Here is a 17,444-nt window from a genome sequence, read left to right as displayed (position 1 = left end):
GTAGACATATTCTTATAAATGCCTACAGACAGCTGTCAGCAGGGCTTTCCATGGTACCATTACACCCTCGCTCTAGTCTTCTCATTAGACTAGTAAATAACCTTCTCTCTATAAGACTATGGGTACCTTTTTATGCGTTACTCGCATTGATTTTATTTTTTATCATTTATTTGTATTTTTATGCTGATTCATTTAAATTGACTTACTGAAGTCAGTTGCCGTCCCTCAATTGTTCGCGGATTATGTGTCTCCTCCTGGGAAGCTAACAGTAAGGTTCTGGTCTGGGTGGGTCTCGTCGTCTTTTGGTCAGATGGGTATTTCCCTCACGCTTCATAACATGCGCCACCGGTTTTCCTCAAAGACCCCCACTGGAAAGCTCTGCAGGCAGAATAAATAATCCATTGCCATGGACATTTTTACACAGGTACACTCTAAATCAATCTTAAATGAATAATTGTTTATTAACAGTTAACTGGAGAGGTTCCAACAAACTTGATGCACCATAGTGAACGTCTGTCTCGAGCGCTAACGGGGCAGTCCCATTTAGTTCCATTATATACTGGTTACAGAGACGTAACATAGGCATAGTTCATAGGGTCTCCTAACTTAACTTAAAGAACATATTCTGGGCGTTCTGCCAAATAGTCTAAAGGAGGAGGTCATGACGCCCCCTAGAACATTTCTAGAGTATGACCAGTGGTGATCCGTCATTTATGTGTTCTGAGCCCCACATAAAAAACAAAAATAAAACATTATATATATATTTTTTCGGGGGGTGTTACCTGTTTTGCATGTTATTTTGCATTAATACGTGTCACATATCAGTTTGCAAACGATGTGAATACAGCCTCCATAGAAACATGGTGTCTTTTTTGCTTTCTTGAGTAAGGCAGCTCCAAAATGCAGGTATTTCAGCCTAGCTCAGTGCTTTCTGTGGTGGTAGGGCAGCCAGCGGAAAATACGGAGCATAGGGGTTGGTAATGTTATCTAATTGCGCCGTGATTGGCTCAGTTTTCTGTCACTCATGGGGACACTACGTCACTGCCAAATCTAAGGGTAGAGCTCGAAAATTCAAGCCCCTTGGGTGCTGCCATGGAGTTACATTAGAAGTGCCCATCCAAGAAGGCTCAAGGTCATTGGCCACAGGTAAAATGACGTCAAATCACATTATATCTACAGTAGCTTTGATTGGACTGATCATGTCAAAATCATACTTTCAAAATCTTAGCTAGCAGCCATCATCATGAATCAAGTCGACAATATACTGGCAAATCATTTTTAATCCTTGTCATACTGTATGAAGAGAAATAATGAAGAGAAATTATGCATAAAACGTATCAGTTCTATTCGGCCATTGGACAGAAACATTACACAACAAGTTGGAAATCGCAAATTCAACAATGAGTGGTATGGAAGGAATCAGTGGCTAACTGCAAGCATTGCAAAGTAATCACTAGCCTGCTATTCAGTGGAGTGGGTGTGTGGTCCCAATTCTTGGTTTAAGGTTCTCTTTTCCAAGCTTAAAATGATAAACATTCAACATTGGCCATGCTGTCAATCCATCATGATTTCTGCCACGCTCAAAACAACTGTTAACTCAGAACTGGAAAATCTGACTTCAGTGAGTTCAAGACAACTGCGAACTCAGGAAAAAACTAGCTCCGACTGGGAAAATACGTTTTGAACGGCCATCCAACTCGGAATTGTAAGTCAGGAACTCGGGCCTCTTTCTAGAGCTATGACCTGAAGATCACTGACATCATCATGATTCGACCTTGTTTTTTTCCGAGTTCCCAGTTGTCTTGAAAGCACCATAAATCCAGAGAATGCCAGACTTTGATGGCAAAGTTTGATGACAAAATTTGCACACGAAGGACCGCCGCGCCACCTTCCAGTTCAATGAGCACAGCACAACAAGGTCAGTCCAAAAATGTATTGTATGCTGCTGCATGAATGATGTAATATGCCAGGCAGATACAGTGGGGAAAAAAGTATTTAGTCAGCCACCAATTGTGCAAGTTTTCCCACTTAAAAAGATGAGAGAGGCCTGTAATTTTCATCATAGGTACACGTCAACTATGACAGACAAATTGAGAAAAAAAAATCCAGAAAATCACATTGTAGGATTTTTAATGAATTTATTTGCAAATTATGGTGGAAAATAAGTATTTGGTCACCTACAAACAAGCAAGATTTCTGGCTCTCACAGACCTGTAACTTCTTCTTTAAGAGGCTCCTCTGTCCTCCACTGTTACCGGTATTAATGGCACCTGTTTGAGCTTGTTATCAGTATAAAAGACACCTGTCCACAACCTCAAACAGTCACACTCCAAACTCCACTATGGCCAAGACCAAAGAGCTGTCAAAGGGGCACCAGAAACAAAATTGTAGACCTGCACCAGGCTGGGAAGACTGAATCTACAATAGGTAAGCAGCTTGGTTTGAAGAAATCAACTGTGGGAGCAATTATTAGGAAATGGAAGACATACAAGACCACTGATAATCTCCCTCGATCTGGGGCTCCACGCAAGATATCACCCCGTGGGGTCAAAATGATCACAAGAATGGTGAGAAAATATCCCAGAACCACACGGGGGACGTAGTGAATGACCTGCAGAGAGCTGGGACCAAAGTAACAAAGCCTACAATCAGTAACACACTACGCCGCTAGGGACTCAAGTCCTGCAGTGCAAGCCATTTCCCCCTGCTTAAGCCAGTACATGTCCAGGCCCGTCTGAAGTTTGCTAGAGTGCATTTGGATGATCCAGAAGATCATTGGGAGAATGTCATATGGTCAGATGAAACCAAAATAGAACTTTTTGGTAAAAACTCAACTCATCGTGTTTGGAGGACAAAGAATGCTGAGTTGCATCCAAAGAACACCATACCTACTGTGAAGCATGGGGGGTGGAAACATCATGCTTTGGGGCTGTTTTTCTGCAAAGGGACCAGGACGACTGATCCGTGTAAAGGAAAGAATGAATGGGGCCATGTATCGTGAGATTTTGAGTGAAAATCTCCTTCCATCAGCAAGGGCATTGAAGATGAAACGTGGCTGGGTCTTTCAGCATGACAATGATCCCAAACACACTGCCCGGGCAACGAAGGAGTGGCTTCGTAAGAAGCATTTCAAGGTCCTGGAGTGGCCTAGCTAGTCTCCAGATCTCAACCCCATAGAAAATCTTTGGAGGGAGTTGAAAGTCCGTGTTGCCCAGCGACAGCCCCAAAACATCACTACTCTAGAGGAGATCTGCATGGAGGAATGGGCCAAAATACCAGCAACAGTGTGTGAAAACCTTGTGAAGACTTACAGAAAACGTTTGACCTGTGTCATTGCCAACAAGGGGTATATAACAAAGTATTGAGAAACTTTTGTTATTGACCAAATACTTATTTTCCACCATAATTTGCAATAAATTCATAAAAAATCCTACAATGTGATTTTCTGGATTTTTTTTCCTCATTTTGTCTGTCATAGTTGACGTGTACCTATGATGACAATTACAGGCCTCTCTCATCTTTTTAAGTGGGAGAACATGCACAATTGGTGGCTGACTAAATACTTTTTTTCCCCACTGTATGTATACTGTAGCTAAGAAAGTAATACTAAGTGTATGTTGTGTAGTAAACTGTTAGTAGCCCATGTGCCTCACCCTAATCATTTGGTCTATTTTCCCCTCTTAATTTCACATACTGTTCTGACTTGGTGGTGCACATGTAGCCTATAACCTGTTTTAGAGGAATGTAATAATCAAATATAATAAGAGCTTTCATTGTCTGCTTATATGCCCCCTTTATTTATCCTACGGTTCTGACTTGACGTACAGGGAGAACACTGTAAGAACGGCCCATGTTCTGAATTCTGTCGATGTACATTTCAAAAGTGCTAAACAAATAGTTATGTTGACTACGTCCGTCCTAGCTCGCTCATTAATGTCTTAATCAAAATTACGGATTGCCTCTTATCCGCTTGTTGTCCCCTTATGCCATAGTTTGTACATCTCAATTGTTAGTAGAAACCACGTTTGTTTAAGCAAGTCAGCCATATCAGCTATGTTTTTTTTAAAGGCAGTAAATGAGGCTAAATGAACTGTTTTGCTGCCAGACAAGGCTCCGCTGATAGCCAGGTGTAGCAGTGGTAAGGTTTTGGGACTGCTGTTGGGACTCTGCTGTTGGGACAGCTTTACGTAGGCACTAACAGTTTGTGGGCACCATTTGTCACCGTTATAGTGCAATTAATGTATTGTTTAGTGTTGTGTTGTGTAGCGGCTTTGCTGGAATGCGTCCCCAAATTTTTGTTTTGTTTGCCCCACCAAGATTTACATGCTAAAATCGCCACTGAGTATGACATGACAAGGTTATAGAGGCTTTGTGAAGCGTCAATGTAATAGGATTTATAAAGCCTTTATTAAGCGGTGCATATGTCACTGGTTCATGTCTAATTTGACATAGTGGGTTATGTCACATTTGACATTGGTGGTTGTCACCTGGTAGAGTTGGTATACAGAAGCTAGCCCTATTTGGTAAAAGACCAATCCATATTATGGCAAGAAAAGCTCAAATAAGCAAAGAGAAACAACAGTCCATCATTACTTTAAGACATGAAGGTCAGTCAATACAGAACATTTCAAGAACTTTGAAAGTTTCTTCAAGTGTAGTTGCAAAAACCATCAAGCGCTATGATGAAACTGGCTCTCATGAGGACTGCCACAGGAAAGGAAGACCCAGAGTTACCTCTGCTGCAGAGGATAAGATCGTTAGATTTACCAGCCTCAGAAATTGCAGCCCAAATAAAAAGTAACAGACACGTCTCAGCATCAACTGTTCAGAGGAGACTGCGTGAATCAGGCCTTCAAAGTCGAATTGCTGCAAAGAAACCACTACTAAAGGACACCAATAATAAGAAGAGACTTGCTTGGGCCATGAAACACGAGCAATGGACATTAGATAGGTGGGAATCTGATTTGGTCTGATTAGTCCAAATTTGAGAATTTGGGTTCCAACCGCTGTGTCAGACACAGAGTAGGTGAACGGATGATCTCCACATGTGTGGTTCCCACCGTGAAGCATGGAGGAGGAGGTGTTATGGTGTGGGGGTGCTTTGCTGGTGACACTGTCTGTGATTTATTTAGAATTCAAGGCACACTTAACCAGCATGGCTACCACAGCATTCTGCAGCGATACGCCATCCCATCTGGTTTGCGCTTAGCGGGACTATCATTTGTTTTTCAACAGGACAATGACCCAACACACCTCCAGGCTGTGTAAGGGCTATTTGACCAAGAAGAAGAGGTGATGGAGTGCTGCATCAGATGACCTGGCCTCCACAATCACACGACCTCAACCCAACTGAGATGGTTTGGGATGAGTTGGACGGCAGAGTGACGGAAAAGCAGCCAACAAGTGCTCAGCATATGTATGAACACCTTCAAGACTGTTGGAAAATAATTCCAGGTGAAGCTGGTTGAGAGAATGCCAAGAGTGTGCAAAGCTGTCATCAAGGCAAAGGGTGGATACTTTGAAGAATCTAAAATGTTAAATATATTTTGTATTTGTTTAAAACGTTTTTGGTTACTACATGATTACGTATGTGTTATTTAATAGTTTTGATGTCTTCACTATTATTCTACAATGTAGAAAATAGTAAAAACAAAGAAAAACCCTTGAATTAGTAGGTATGTAGGTGTTGCTCATCATTAAGCTCGAGGCCCTGGGTCTGAACCCCGCCCTGTGCAACTGGGTCCTGGACTTCCTGACTGGTCACCCCCAGGTGGTGAAGGTAGGAAACAACATCTCCACTTCGCTGATCCTCAACACTGGGGCCCCACAAGGGTACGTGCTCAGCCCCCTCCTGTACTCCCTGTTCACCCATGACTGCGTGGCAAAGCACGCCTCCAACTCAATCATCAAGTTTGCAGAAGACACAACAGTAGTAGGCTTGATTACCATCAATGACGAGACCGCCTACAGGGAGGAGGTGAGGGCTCTGGGAGTGTGGTGCCAGGAAAATAAACTCTCACTCAACATCAACAAACAAAGGAGATGATCGTGGACTTCAGGAAACCCCCCCTATCCACATCGACGGGACCGCAGTGGAGAAGGTGGAAAGCTTCAAGTTCCTTGGCGTACACATCACTGACAAACTGAAATGGTCCACGCACGCAGACAGTGTGGTGAAGAAGGCGCAACAGAGCCTCTTCAACCTCAGGAGGCTGAAGAAATTTGGCTTGGCACCTAAAACCCTCACAAACTTTTACAGATGCACAACTGAGAGCATCCTGTCGGGCTGTATCACCGCCTGGTACGGCAAGTGCACTGCCCGCAACCGCAGGGCTCTCCAGAGGGTGGTGCGGTCTGCCGAACGCATTACCGGGGGCAAACTACCCGACCTCCAAGACACCTACAGCACCCGATGTCACAGGAAGGCCAAAAACATAATCAAGGACATCAACCACCCGAGCCACTGCCTGTTCACCCCGCTATCATCCAGAAGGCGAGGTCAGTACAGGTGCATCAAAGCTGGGACCGAGAGAATGAAAAACAGCTTCTATCTCAAGGCCATCTAACTGTTAAATAGCCATCACTAGCACATTAGAGGCTGCTGCTGCCTGTTGGAATCACTGGCCACTTTAAGAAATGGAACACTAGTCACTTTAACAATGTTTACATATCTTGCACTACTCATCTCATATGTATATACTGTATTCTATTCTAGAATATTCTACTGTATCTTAGTCCATGCCACTCTGTCATTGCTTGTCCATATATGTATATATTCTTAAATTCCATTCCTTACTAGATTTGTGTGTTTTGGGTATATGTTGTGAAATTGTTAGATATTACTTGTTAGATATTACTGCACTGTCGGAGCTAGAAGCACAAGCATTTCGCTACACCTGCAATAACATCTGCTAAACACGTGTATGTGACAAACAAAATTTGATTTGATTTGATTTATGTCCAAACTATTGACTGGTACTGTACATTGTAAAGGAAAACAGTAATTTATATGGTACATTTGTGTATTATCAACAGTAAAATGGTGTGAAACCTTTTACTGCAGCCAGGGGCGGTGTGTTCAATAGGGCGATATGGGCGACGCACTGCCAAACGGGAAAAGGAAGGGATTTTTTTTCTAATCAATTATATCACGGCAACAGTATTATCAGTGTTCTAATCTGATCTGACTGCCACTAAATGTCAAATCAGGCTAAAGTCGTGCTTCAAATGGCCCCGCCCGTTTTTGGGGCGATTTCAGTCAAGTTGAAAATCGCCCAGAAGTCTGTCATAGACTCTGATGTAAAATCTATTTTTTCAAATTTCAAAGCTTTCAATACAATCTCTATGTGTTTCTGAGGGCTTGCACTTACGCGCTTTCGTCATACGTGACGTAATCATGAACGTAACTAAGAAAATAGCGGCTAGCAGCGTCTCTGTTGCGACCTGCAGTGTGGCGTTATCTTATGTTTTTAATTTGTACACTTAGTGGCGTTATTTTATGTTTTTAATTTGTACACTTAGTTTACAAACATTCTGCCAACCATGGATTTCCAGTGGTGGGTTTTGGACTGATCTTGTTGATCGTGTACATACCCGCTACGAACGGACTAAATAATGAAAACGCTGCTGGCAGCGGAATCCAATACAGCTGGGAGACTTGGCTGGATGACAGAGTCCCGGACAGAGAAGTGGAGCCGGCCGGCTTCACCCTGGTCAGAGCGGACAGCGATCTGACAGTCACAGGGAAAATCGATCCTGGTAAGAGAGCGACTCTGTACCCCCCGACATTGAACTGCTTTCTGTGTCACTGCGACCTTACTATCTGCCCCGTGAGTTCCCCCAATTGTTTGTTACCGTTGTGTACTGTTGATAATCACAAGTTTACTGGAGAACTGAGACCAAGTAGAGACTTTGGACAGGGTGGATATGGTATAATAAAGGCAGTTTATTCAGAGGTAAAGATATCTGGAATCGGGTGCACGGACTCGTTCGTCAAACTCTTAGGGAGCTATCTGAAGAGAGCCCCGAAAACATTGTGTGCAGACATTTTATACAATAAATGATGTAGGTTGAATCTAGTAGTTCTGATCTTCTGATTGGTCCTGATGAGTTGGGCGAGGTCCCCTCCACTGTTGCATTGGCTCTGAGTCGGGTTCTCTGTCTTCAAATGTTCAGCCTAAAGAGAGGGGATTTTTGTGTGTGTGTGTGTGTGTGTGTTTAACAGTGATGATGTGTGTGTGTGTGTGTGTCCTCAGAGCAAGAACTCGTGAGTTGGAAGAACTGAGAGACCTATGGCGTGGGTGTTGTCCTTGGCCACCTGCTGACAAGGCTGACAAGATAGGACTCTTTTGTCCATTGTTATAGGATAGGAACAGCATTGATTGAAAACAAACGCCCAACACAAAATGGGTCATGCACAAGATTTGAGTCAGACCAAGCTATAACATTATATATTTACTACGACAGTACATTCAACCAAAAGCTAATATAACAAAGGCATCAGAGATTATTTATAATCTGTCACAGAAACTGGAATCCATCTCCCCAGATCAGTCAATAAATGCTTCTGGTATTGACTTATATGCTGCCCCTGTCTTCATGTTGTTGCTGGACATATATTTTTTAAAATGTGTGTAGGTCACCTAAATCATCAGAAAAATTGCCCCTCCTGAGAATTTTTTCAGGAGCCGCCACTGACTGCAGCTTACTGTAAATTATGGTGCATTGTGGGAAAATGTTTTGGGCAGTGAAAAGATTGCTGTATTTTTAATTGTACTGTAAAAAAAATATATAATTTTTCCTTGAGTTTTGGGCTTAGAGTGACAAAAAGTAGCTAACAGCTAACTGCTCTCTCATGTCTCTTCTTTGAGCATAGCAGCCCAAACGGAACCATTGCTATGGATACTCACATACTCAGAGACACCATGAGCAGAGCGCATGCAGAGCAAGCTGCACGCAGGGTGCGAGTGACAGACAGAGAGGAGCAGCTAATGGATTTACTAATGGATAAAGTTATTTCTGATTTCGGGTTTCAGGCAAGGCCGGGCCTTGAATTTGGTAGAAGGAATCGGGCCTAGGTAGGGTAGGGGCCTGAACGTTGCGGGCATGGGTAGGGCTTAAATGTTATGAACAGTCAAAATCATGTTTCCATGAAATTGGATGATACTGTATTTGGATGAAACCAGATGAAAGTATGATGACCAAAGTATGAAAAATGACTGTTGCTTGTACATTGATAAAGTTACTGGTCCCCTCCCCATGTCAAACACTTAGATTCAGAAAGCGGGATTATTAAGTGTATAGGGTGACATCACCCTAACTCTCATTTTAATACACCAATGGTAACATGATATTCTCTTACCTAATTTAAATAAGTACCGCCTTATAACTAATATCGGAGAAGGCGTGTTTTTGGAAGGGCGTGGTTTACAGAATTTAGCTAGATAGCTAATCTACTAGTGCCAGAATCTGACTGCAGGGTGTCAGCAAATACACTACATGACCAAAAGTATGTGGACACATGCTCGTTGAACATCTCATTCCAAAATCATAGGCATTCATATGGAGTTGGTCCCCCCTTTACTACTATAACAGCCTCCACTCTTCTGGGAAGGCTTTCCACTAGATGTTGGAACATTGCTGTGGGGACTTGCTTCCATTCAGCCACAAGAGCATTAGTGAGGTCGCGCACTGATGTTGGGCGATTAGGCCTGGCTCGAAGTCGGCCTTCCAATTCATCCCAAAGGTGTTCGATGGGGTTGAGGTCAGGGCTCTGTACAGGCCAGTCAAGTTCTTCCACACTGATATTGACAAACCATTTCTGTATGGACCTCGCTTTGTGCATGGGGGCATTGTCATGCTGAAACAGGAAAGGGCCTTCCCCAAACTGTTGCCACAAAGTTGGAAGCACAAAATCGTCTGGAATGTCATTGTATGCTGCAGCATTAAGATTTCACTTCACTGGAACTAAGGGGCCTAGTGCGAACCATGAAAAACTGCCCCAGACCATTATTCCTCCAAACTTTACAGTTGGCACTATGCATTGGGGCAGGTAGCGTTCTTCTGGCATCTGCCAAACCCAGATTTGTCCGTTGGACTGTCAGATGGTGAAGCGTGATTCATCACACCAGAGAATGTGTTTCCACTGCTCCAGAGTCCAATGGCAGCGAGCTTTACACCACTCCAGCCGATGCTTGGCATTGCGCATTGTGATCTTAGGCTTGTATGTAGCTTCTCGGCCATGGAAACCCATTTCATGAAGCTCCCGACGAACAGTTATTGTGCTGACGTTGCTTCCAGAAGCAGTTTGGAACTCGGTAATGAGTGTAGCAACCGAAGACAGACGATTTTTATGAGCTACGCGCTTCAGCACCCGGCAGTCCCGTTCTGTGATCTTGTGTGGCCTACCACTTCGCGGCTGAGCCGTTGTTGTTCCTAGACGTTTTCACTTCACAATAACAGCACTTACAGTTGATCAGGGTAGCTCTAGCAGGGCGGAAATTTGACGAACTGACTTGTTGGAAAGGTGGCATCCTAGGTTACACATTGAAAGTCACTGAGCTCTTCAGTAAGAGGACGACACAACAGTGGTAGGCCTGATCACCGACAACGATGAGACAGCCTATAGGGAGGAGGTCAGAGACCTGGCCGTGTGGTGCCAGGATAACAACCTCTCCCTCAACGTGACCAAGACAAAGGAGATGATTGTGGACTACAGGAAAAAAAGAGGACTGAGCACGCCCCCATTCTCATCGACGGGGCTGTAGTGGAACAGGTTGAGATCTTCAAGTTCCTTGGTGTCCACATCACCAACTAACTATCATGGTCCAAACACACCAAGACAGTCGTGAAGAGGGCACGACAAAGCCTATTCCCCCTCAGGAGACTGAAAAGATTTGGCATGGGTCCTCAGATCCTCAAAAAATTATACAGCTGCACCATCGAGAGCATCCTGACTGGTTGCATCACCGCCTGGTATGGCAACTGCTTGGCCTCTGACCGCAAGGCACTACAGAGGGTAGGGCGTACGGCCCAGTACATCACTGGGGCCAAGCTTCCTGCCATCCAGGACCTCTATACCAGGCGGTGTCAGAGGAAGGCCCTCAAAATTGTCAAAGACTCCAGCCACCCTAGTCATAGACTGTTCTCTCTGCTACCGCACGGCAAGCGGTACCGGAGTGCCAAGTCTAGGTCCAAAAGACTTCTCAACAGCTTCTACCCCCAAGCCATAAGACTCCTGAACAGCTAATCATGGCTACCCGGACTATTTGCACTGCCCCCCCACCCTCACCCCCCACCCCATCCTTTTTACGCTGCTGCTACTCTGTTAATTATTTATGCATAGCCACTTTAACTCTACCCACATGTACATATTACTTCAACTACCTCAACTAGCCGGTGCCCCCGCACATTGACTCTGCACCGGTACCCCCCTGTATATATAGCCTCCCTACTGTTATTTTATTTTACTTCTGCTTTTTTTTTTCTCAACACTTTTTTGTTGTTGTTTTATTTTACTTTTTTATTAAAAATAAATGCACTGTTGGTTAAGGGCTGTAAATAAGCATTTCACTGTAATGTCTGCACCTATTGTATTCGGCGCATGTGGCCAATAACATTTGATTAGATTTTATTTGATTCTACTGCCAATGTTTGTCTATGGAGATTGCATGGCTGTGTGCTCGATTTTATACACCTGTCAGCAACGGGTGTGGCTGAAATAGCCGAATCCACTAATTTGAAGGTGTGTCCACATACATTTTGTATATATAATTTACACAATAAGTTTACATTATTCATCTATGGCATAGATACTTATATGTCTCCCCTTTCATCTGTGTCTGGTGTTAGCTAGTTACTGGCTAGCTAGTTCTTCAGCTAGCATGGAACAAAAGGGGGGGAAGGGTCGTTCAAAACGCTGACACAGTTGTCATGTCAATACGTCATTCAGTGCTGCTGTGAATTGCATTCCAAGAGACATGCCAAATGGGAGATGTATACAAACATTTGACATCATTGATGCAATTTCAATGTTGCTTTGTGGATCACCAAATTTGCTTGACAGGAGATTACAGCAACACTGCTCACTGCATTCAAGTTTCTTGACGTAGGCGTTTCAAAGAACTGTCAGTCAAGGCGAGCTCATGAATATAAACTCCCAGCCCACTCAACCTGTCTTTTCAAACTTCCTGGTAGTTAGTCATGAGAGAAGTACAAAAAAACAAAAAAAACAAAGTGTTTCCATCCCCTAAAAATATTATGGGTCATATTTTAGTTTTTCATAATGCTATTTTACATGGGAATCAGAATGGCTGTTCGGGACCTTTAAAATTAATGCTGGTGAAGGGCTCTACAAGAAGTTGCAAGTTCAATTCCCCAGAGCATTCATGAACACTTCCCGTCGAGTGTCCTTGATAGTCGTACAGTTATTGACTTGATATTGGGCAACTTTTAGCAAAGTGCAGAAATGTATTCTTGCAAATAAATCTGTGGCCAATCTCTATCACGCCCACAGATATGGTGGTGTAGCTAGGAAATGTCACATTGCTGGCAACCAAGAGTGTACTGTAATCAGAATACAGCAACATACTGTCATGAAACAGCAATAACACCTTCAAGTTGTCGTATATGTACTTTATTTTTCTATTGTATTCTCACTGACCTGGTGGCGTTGCAGGAAATTCAAGTAGTTACCAACCAATAGGTTGTGAGTTCAAATCCTAAGTGATGTATAGTCCCAATTTATTAGCATTCAGTAGCAAAAACATCTTAATTTAATAGTAAAAACACACTAACTTATTGTATATTTACCGTATTTTCACGGCAACCAGTAGCCAGTAGTGTACCGTAAAATTAAATAAATGTTTTAATAGTGCAGTTAACTGTAAGTTACCGCAAAAAAACGGTACCAAAGATTACAGTAAGAGTATTTGTTACCATAAAGTGACTACAGTAGCATTATTGGTACCATAAATCTATTACAGTAACAGTATTGGATACCGTGAAATACAGCACGGTAACATACTGTACCTTTTTTTTATGGTACCTTTTTTTCTTACAGCTGCCAGTAAGTTACTGTAAAAACAACATTATTTTTTTACAGTGTAGCAGCCAACCTGCTTGCACCAATCCAATATTATTACAGTAAAATACTGTGAATCACAAACCCCATCTCCCGTCAATGAATTTAATCAATGAATTTGTTCATTCACTATGAGTACCGTAGCATTTACTTTTGTACAGTATAATAGAGTCAATTTTACCGTATTGTACTGTGTTGTCATTACACAGTACATGCTTTGATACTGTATTTAGATTACAGTAGGTGTAAGTTACTGTCAAATTCACGGCAACCCCTTTACAGTATACCCAGGCCACCTAACCCCACCCTGAAGATAATCATGGAGTCTACGTCAGCCCTAAGCTGCTTAAGGAAGAGGGGGAAGAAGCTGGCTGATCTGGTTGGGTGGAAGACACAGTTTAAGCCTCTTTATCCCTACACTGTTCTGCTGTATACCTTTAGGCTATGCTATGTGGTAAATGCTCTGTGCTCTCTGCCTGCTGTTTGCTGTCTTGACCTCGACCCTGAAGACTGAAATGAACACCTGTGATACAGGTTCTATTCTTGAAGCGTCACCTCTGCTCTGGAGGTCTGGGATGTCCACTTGAAGGAGATCTACAGGAGGAGATTCCTTTGGAGATCTACATCACGCTCTGTCTTTGGATCTTTACATGACACGTGATGGTGGATGTCTGACATGTTCACAGCTCTGAGATTTTCGAGGCCTGTACCCACGTTTCCGTCGATGTCTTCTGCGCTGGAGGTTTGAAGTGTCCTGGTAGACGTGAAAGCCATCCTAGGATTCTGGCTGAGTTGTATTTAGAGTGTTGTACCCTGCTCTGTGGGAAGGCTGAGGAGGAACCGGGCAACATGCCCACCCTCAACAGACTGGGCAAGCTGTGTAGCTCCAACCGTAGCCACACAGTGGACCGCCTCACCCACATCAAACATAGAAACTCAGTCAAGCGCATGTCCATCATTGAGGATGGGCAAGTGGCTGAGGTGCTCTACCTCATTCCCAAAGTGTACATGCAGCAGCTGCCGTACCTCAACCCTAACGACTATTACCTGAGTGAGAGACTTATCGATCTGGCACCAGGTAGGGCTATGGTATGGGGTAGGAGGAGCCGGCAGGGAAAATCTTTTTTTTCTGTCTGCCTGTCTGTCTGTCTGTCTGTCGGTCTGTCTGTCTGTCTGTCTACTGGTCTGTCTGTCTTTGTGTCTGCCTGCCAGCCTGCTTGCCTGCCTGTATCTATTAATCTCTTCACTCTTCACTTCATTAGTCACTTTGAACTGGGTATTGTTTTTCAGAGTTATACAACTAGCTCTACATACTTTTTGAGTACTGTTTGATATTAGCATTAAGTGCTGTGGTCCAAGTGCAGCATCAGTCAAAGCTCAGCGTGCTGTTTGTGAGTAGGCGGAATAAAGCAGATTATGAAAGTGAATTGATAAGGTGTTGTAAAGAGATTACTTCATTTTAATTGTGTTGAAAGTCAATAATTATACTACTTCAGGCAGTCCAGCACTGGCCTGTGTGTGTGTGTGTCTGTGTGCGTGCGCGCATGTGTGTGTCTGTGTGCACGTCCACGTGTGTGTGGTGTGTTACGCAATCATATTTTATTGACTCCAAAAAACTGTTATTGCAGAGAAGTCAAAAATGTATTGCTGTCTTCTCGTAATTTACGTAATATAAAACTTATGTGGGGAAAAGGGCCACAGTCTGCCAAGTAAGGAACCAACATGGTGGTTTACATCAGGATTACAGTGTGGATGAGGACTATCCAGACCTTATTCATCCATTGCCTGCACGCCAGGCTGTGAGATATGGTCTATCCAGACCTTATTCATCCATTGCCTGCACGCCAGGCTGTGAGATATGGTCTGTGTCCCAAATGGCACCCTATTCCCTATATAGTGCACTACTTGAAGTTGATCAGTTGAAAATAATCGATCGTTGGTCCATCCTCAGTGGTGGACAGCGTTTTCTTATACTAGATATGTACATCTAGCCACAGCAGGGGGGGAAAGTTGCAATGACTTCATTATGACATGGTCAGGTTGTAAACTTGTTGTATAAAGACGTTTTTCAACATCTTTTAGATGGTTGTTAGGTCGTGACACACACTTTAACGTACAGCGTCAGCGGAGTCCGTTTTTTCAACTCTTCTCATTTTTACATTTTAGTCATTTAGCAGACACACTTATCCAGAGCGACTTACATGAGCAATTAGGGTTAAGTGCCTTGCTCAAGGGCACATCGACAGATTTTTCAACTAGTCGGCTCGGGGAGTAGAACCAGCGACCTTTCGGTTACTGGCACAACGCTCTTAACCACTAAGCTACCTGCCGCCCCAATACTATTGGTCCATTACCATGTCAATCAATGCTGAATCGAAACCTAGTTCACACCCCGGATTTTGATGCCAACACAGTCGCTACAGTCCCATTAGTTTTCATTGCAGCCTCGTTTGAATGCCTCGGTTGCCCACATATGTACGGAACGGAGTTAGCTACCGTTACCTAGCTAGCTGGCTACATGTCTTAAGCTAAAGTGTACAACACCCGTTGAATATGGCCGGTGTCAGTAAACATCGTCAAAAAAGCATAATGAAATTGTTGCCAGCAAAGCTGGTTAGGGTGTTTTCATGTTATCCAGAGGTGAACAAATCATTGGCCAGAACGTCAAGTATGCGCTCTGAACGCTCCGAGAGCGAAACGAGATGAGTGGGGCTAAAGCTTAAGAGGGTGTGAATGATGCTGAATGGGTATAGACAAAGAGGTTGTCTATATAATATATAACATTCTTGCTACCAATAGAATGTTATTTATATGGGGGATACAATCTTCCCAGCTCTGCAGATTTTGCTGCGAAGAGACAGAATCATTAGATCATTTGTTTTGGTACTGTCCATTTGTAGCTTGTTTTTGGACACTGGTCCAGGAATGGCTAAAGGATTGCAATATTTACCTGGAGCTAACCCTGCAGATAGCACTACTGGGTGATCTGAAAAGTCATATTCAATCAATCAATAACATAATAATACTATTAGCAAAAATGTTTATTTTCAATTCACAATCTGTAGAAACAATGAGAATAGAAAGGTTCAGAACTGTTGTAAGACATCACAGTACAGTTGAAATATATATATGGCAAATAGAATTCCTATATGGATGGTGTTAAAAGATAGATGGGAGGTGTTGAATGGAATTGAAGGATGGGAGTAATAACAACTAACAACAAACAATAACAAGATAACTAATAATGTAGGCACGCTGTGTCCATAATAACTATATGGGTTGTAGGTTGGGAGCTTTTGTGAAGGAGCACAGTTGGAAAGATATGGCATATAGAAGCAAACCGGATGGACATCATGAAAATGATCGGAGAGGTTGAGAGTAGAAGAAGTTCAGGAGAAAGAACAAACAAAATGTAATTATTGTAAAATTGACTGTGTCCATAAAATGTAGATAGTGGGTATGGGCTGAAAGTAGAGGCCTAGGCGTTGTTGTTCACTAGTTTACTCCAAGTGGGGAAAGGGTGTCGGGGTTGGAAAGTAATAAAGGGAAATATATATATTTTTAAAAAGGATATGTATGTATGTATGTAGGTATGTATGTGGGTGTGTATGTGTGTGTGTATGTGTGTATATGTATATGTATATGTGTATGTATGTGTGTATGTGTGTGTATATATATATATATATGTATGTGTATATATATATATACATGTTTATATATATATATATATATATAAACATGGGGGATTGGAAGTGATGCAGACAATTACATTGATGGAAGTTACAATCTAATATTAAGCTGATCAACCCCCCCCAAAAAAAAAGAAAAAAAGAAAAGAAAAAGAAGAGCTCTTCGCTAGATACCAAAACATTCAAATTCCATTTTCTCAAAAGTGAGTTTACAAGTTTATCAACTTTCAAAGCAGAATTACTTACCCATTGTTCCTCAAATGCAGTGTATGATATAACATTTAGTAGCTCTTATCCAATGTAAAAAATACGATTTCAAATTTTGCTACATAAGACCAAATCCAGGTGGTGAGTCACATATAGTGCACTAAATAGGAAAAAGGATACCATTTGAGACGTACCTCAGATTGAAAGATGTGCATGATAACTAACTCGCTCTTATCACATGGCCATTATCTCTGTTTTGTAATACATTATACTATCAGAAGCCAACCCCCCATCAATGTCCAAAGATAGATAGAGAGCCAATGGCTGCACTTTAATTAAGAGCAGGATTAGAATTAATCCCAGTTTGTGTTGGGTTATTGTAATAATCAGTGGTGGATTTACCATTAGGCAGAAGAGGCAATTACCTCAGGCCTCACATCATCAAGGGACCTCATGAGCTGGGCATA

The 17,444-nt window shown here is 42.7% G+C and overlaps 1 protein-coding gene across 24 annotated transcripts in view; it reads left to right on the top strand.

The window, feature by feature from the left end:
- The window catches only part of LOC121553184 (actin-binding LIM protein 1), a 124,452-nt gene that overhangs the window by 22,626 nt on the left and 84,382 nt on the right, over positions 1 to 17,444 (top strand). For 7 of the 24 annotated variants that reach the window (XM_041866172.2, XM_041866168.2, XM_041866155.2 and 4 more), the window contains exon 1: positions 13,534 to 14,159. The exons of 2 other annotated variants lie outside the window; for them this stretch is intronic. In XM_041866172.2, the coding sequence (XP_041722106.1) occupies positions 13,931 to 14,159 (229 nt within the window). In that variant the 5' untranslated portion in view covers positions 13,534 to 13,930. Of the gene's footprint in view, positions 1 to 13,529; positions 14,160 to 17,444 lie in introns of those variants that run through there. 15 more of the 24 variants (XM_041866171.2, XM_041866170.2, XM_041866167.2 and 12 more) reach the window with 4 other exon arrangements.

This window comes from Coregonus clupeaformis, chromosome 37 (genome assembly GCF_020615455.1).
Source record: "Coregonus clupeaformis isolate EN_2021a chromosome 37, ASM2061545v1, whole genome shotgun sequence".
NCBI lineage: Eukaryota > Metazoa > Chordata > Actinopteri > Salmoniformes > Salmonidae > Coregonus > Coregonus clupeaformis.
This window is presented reverse-complemented; position numbering and strand designations above follow the sequence as displayed.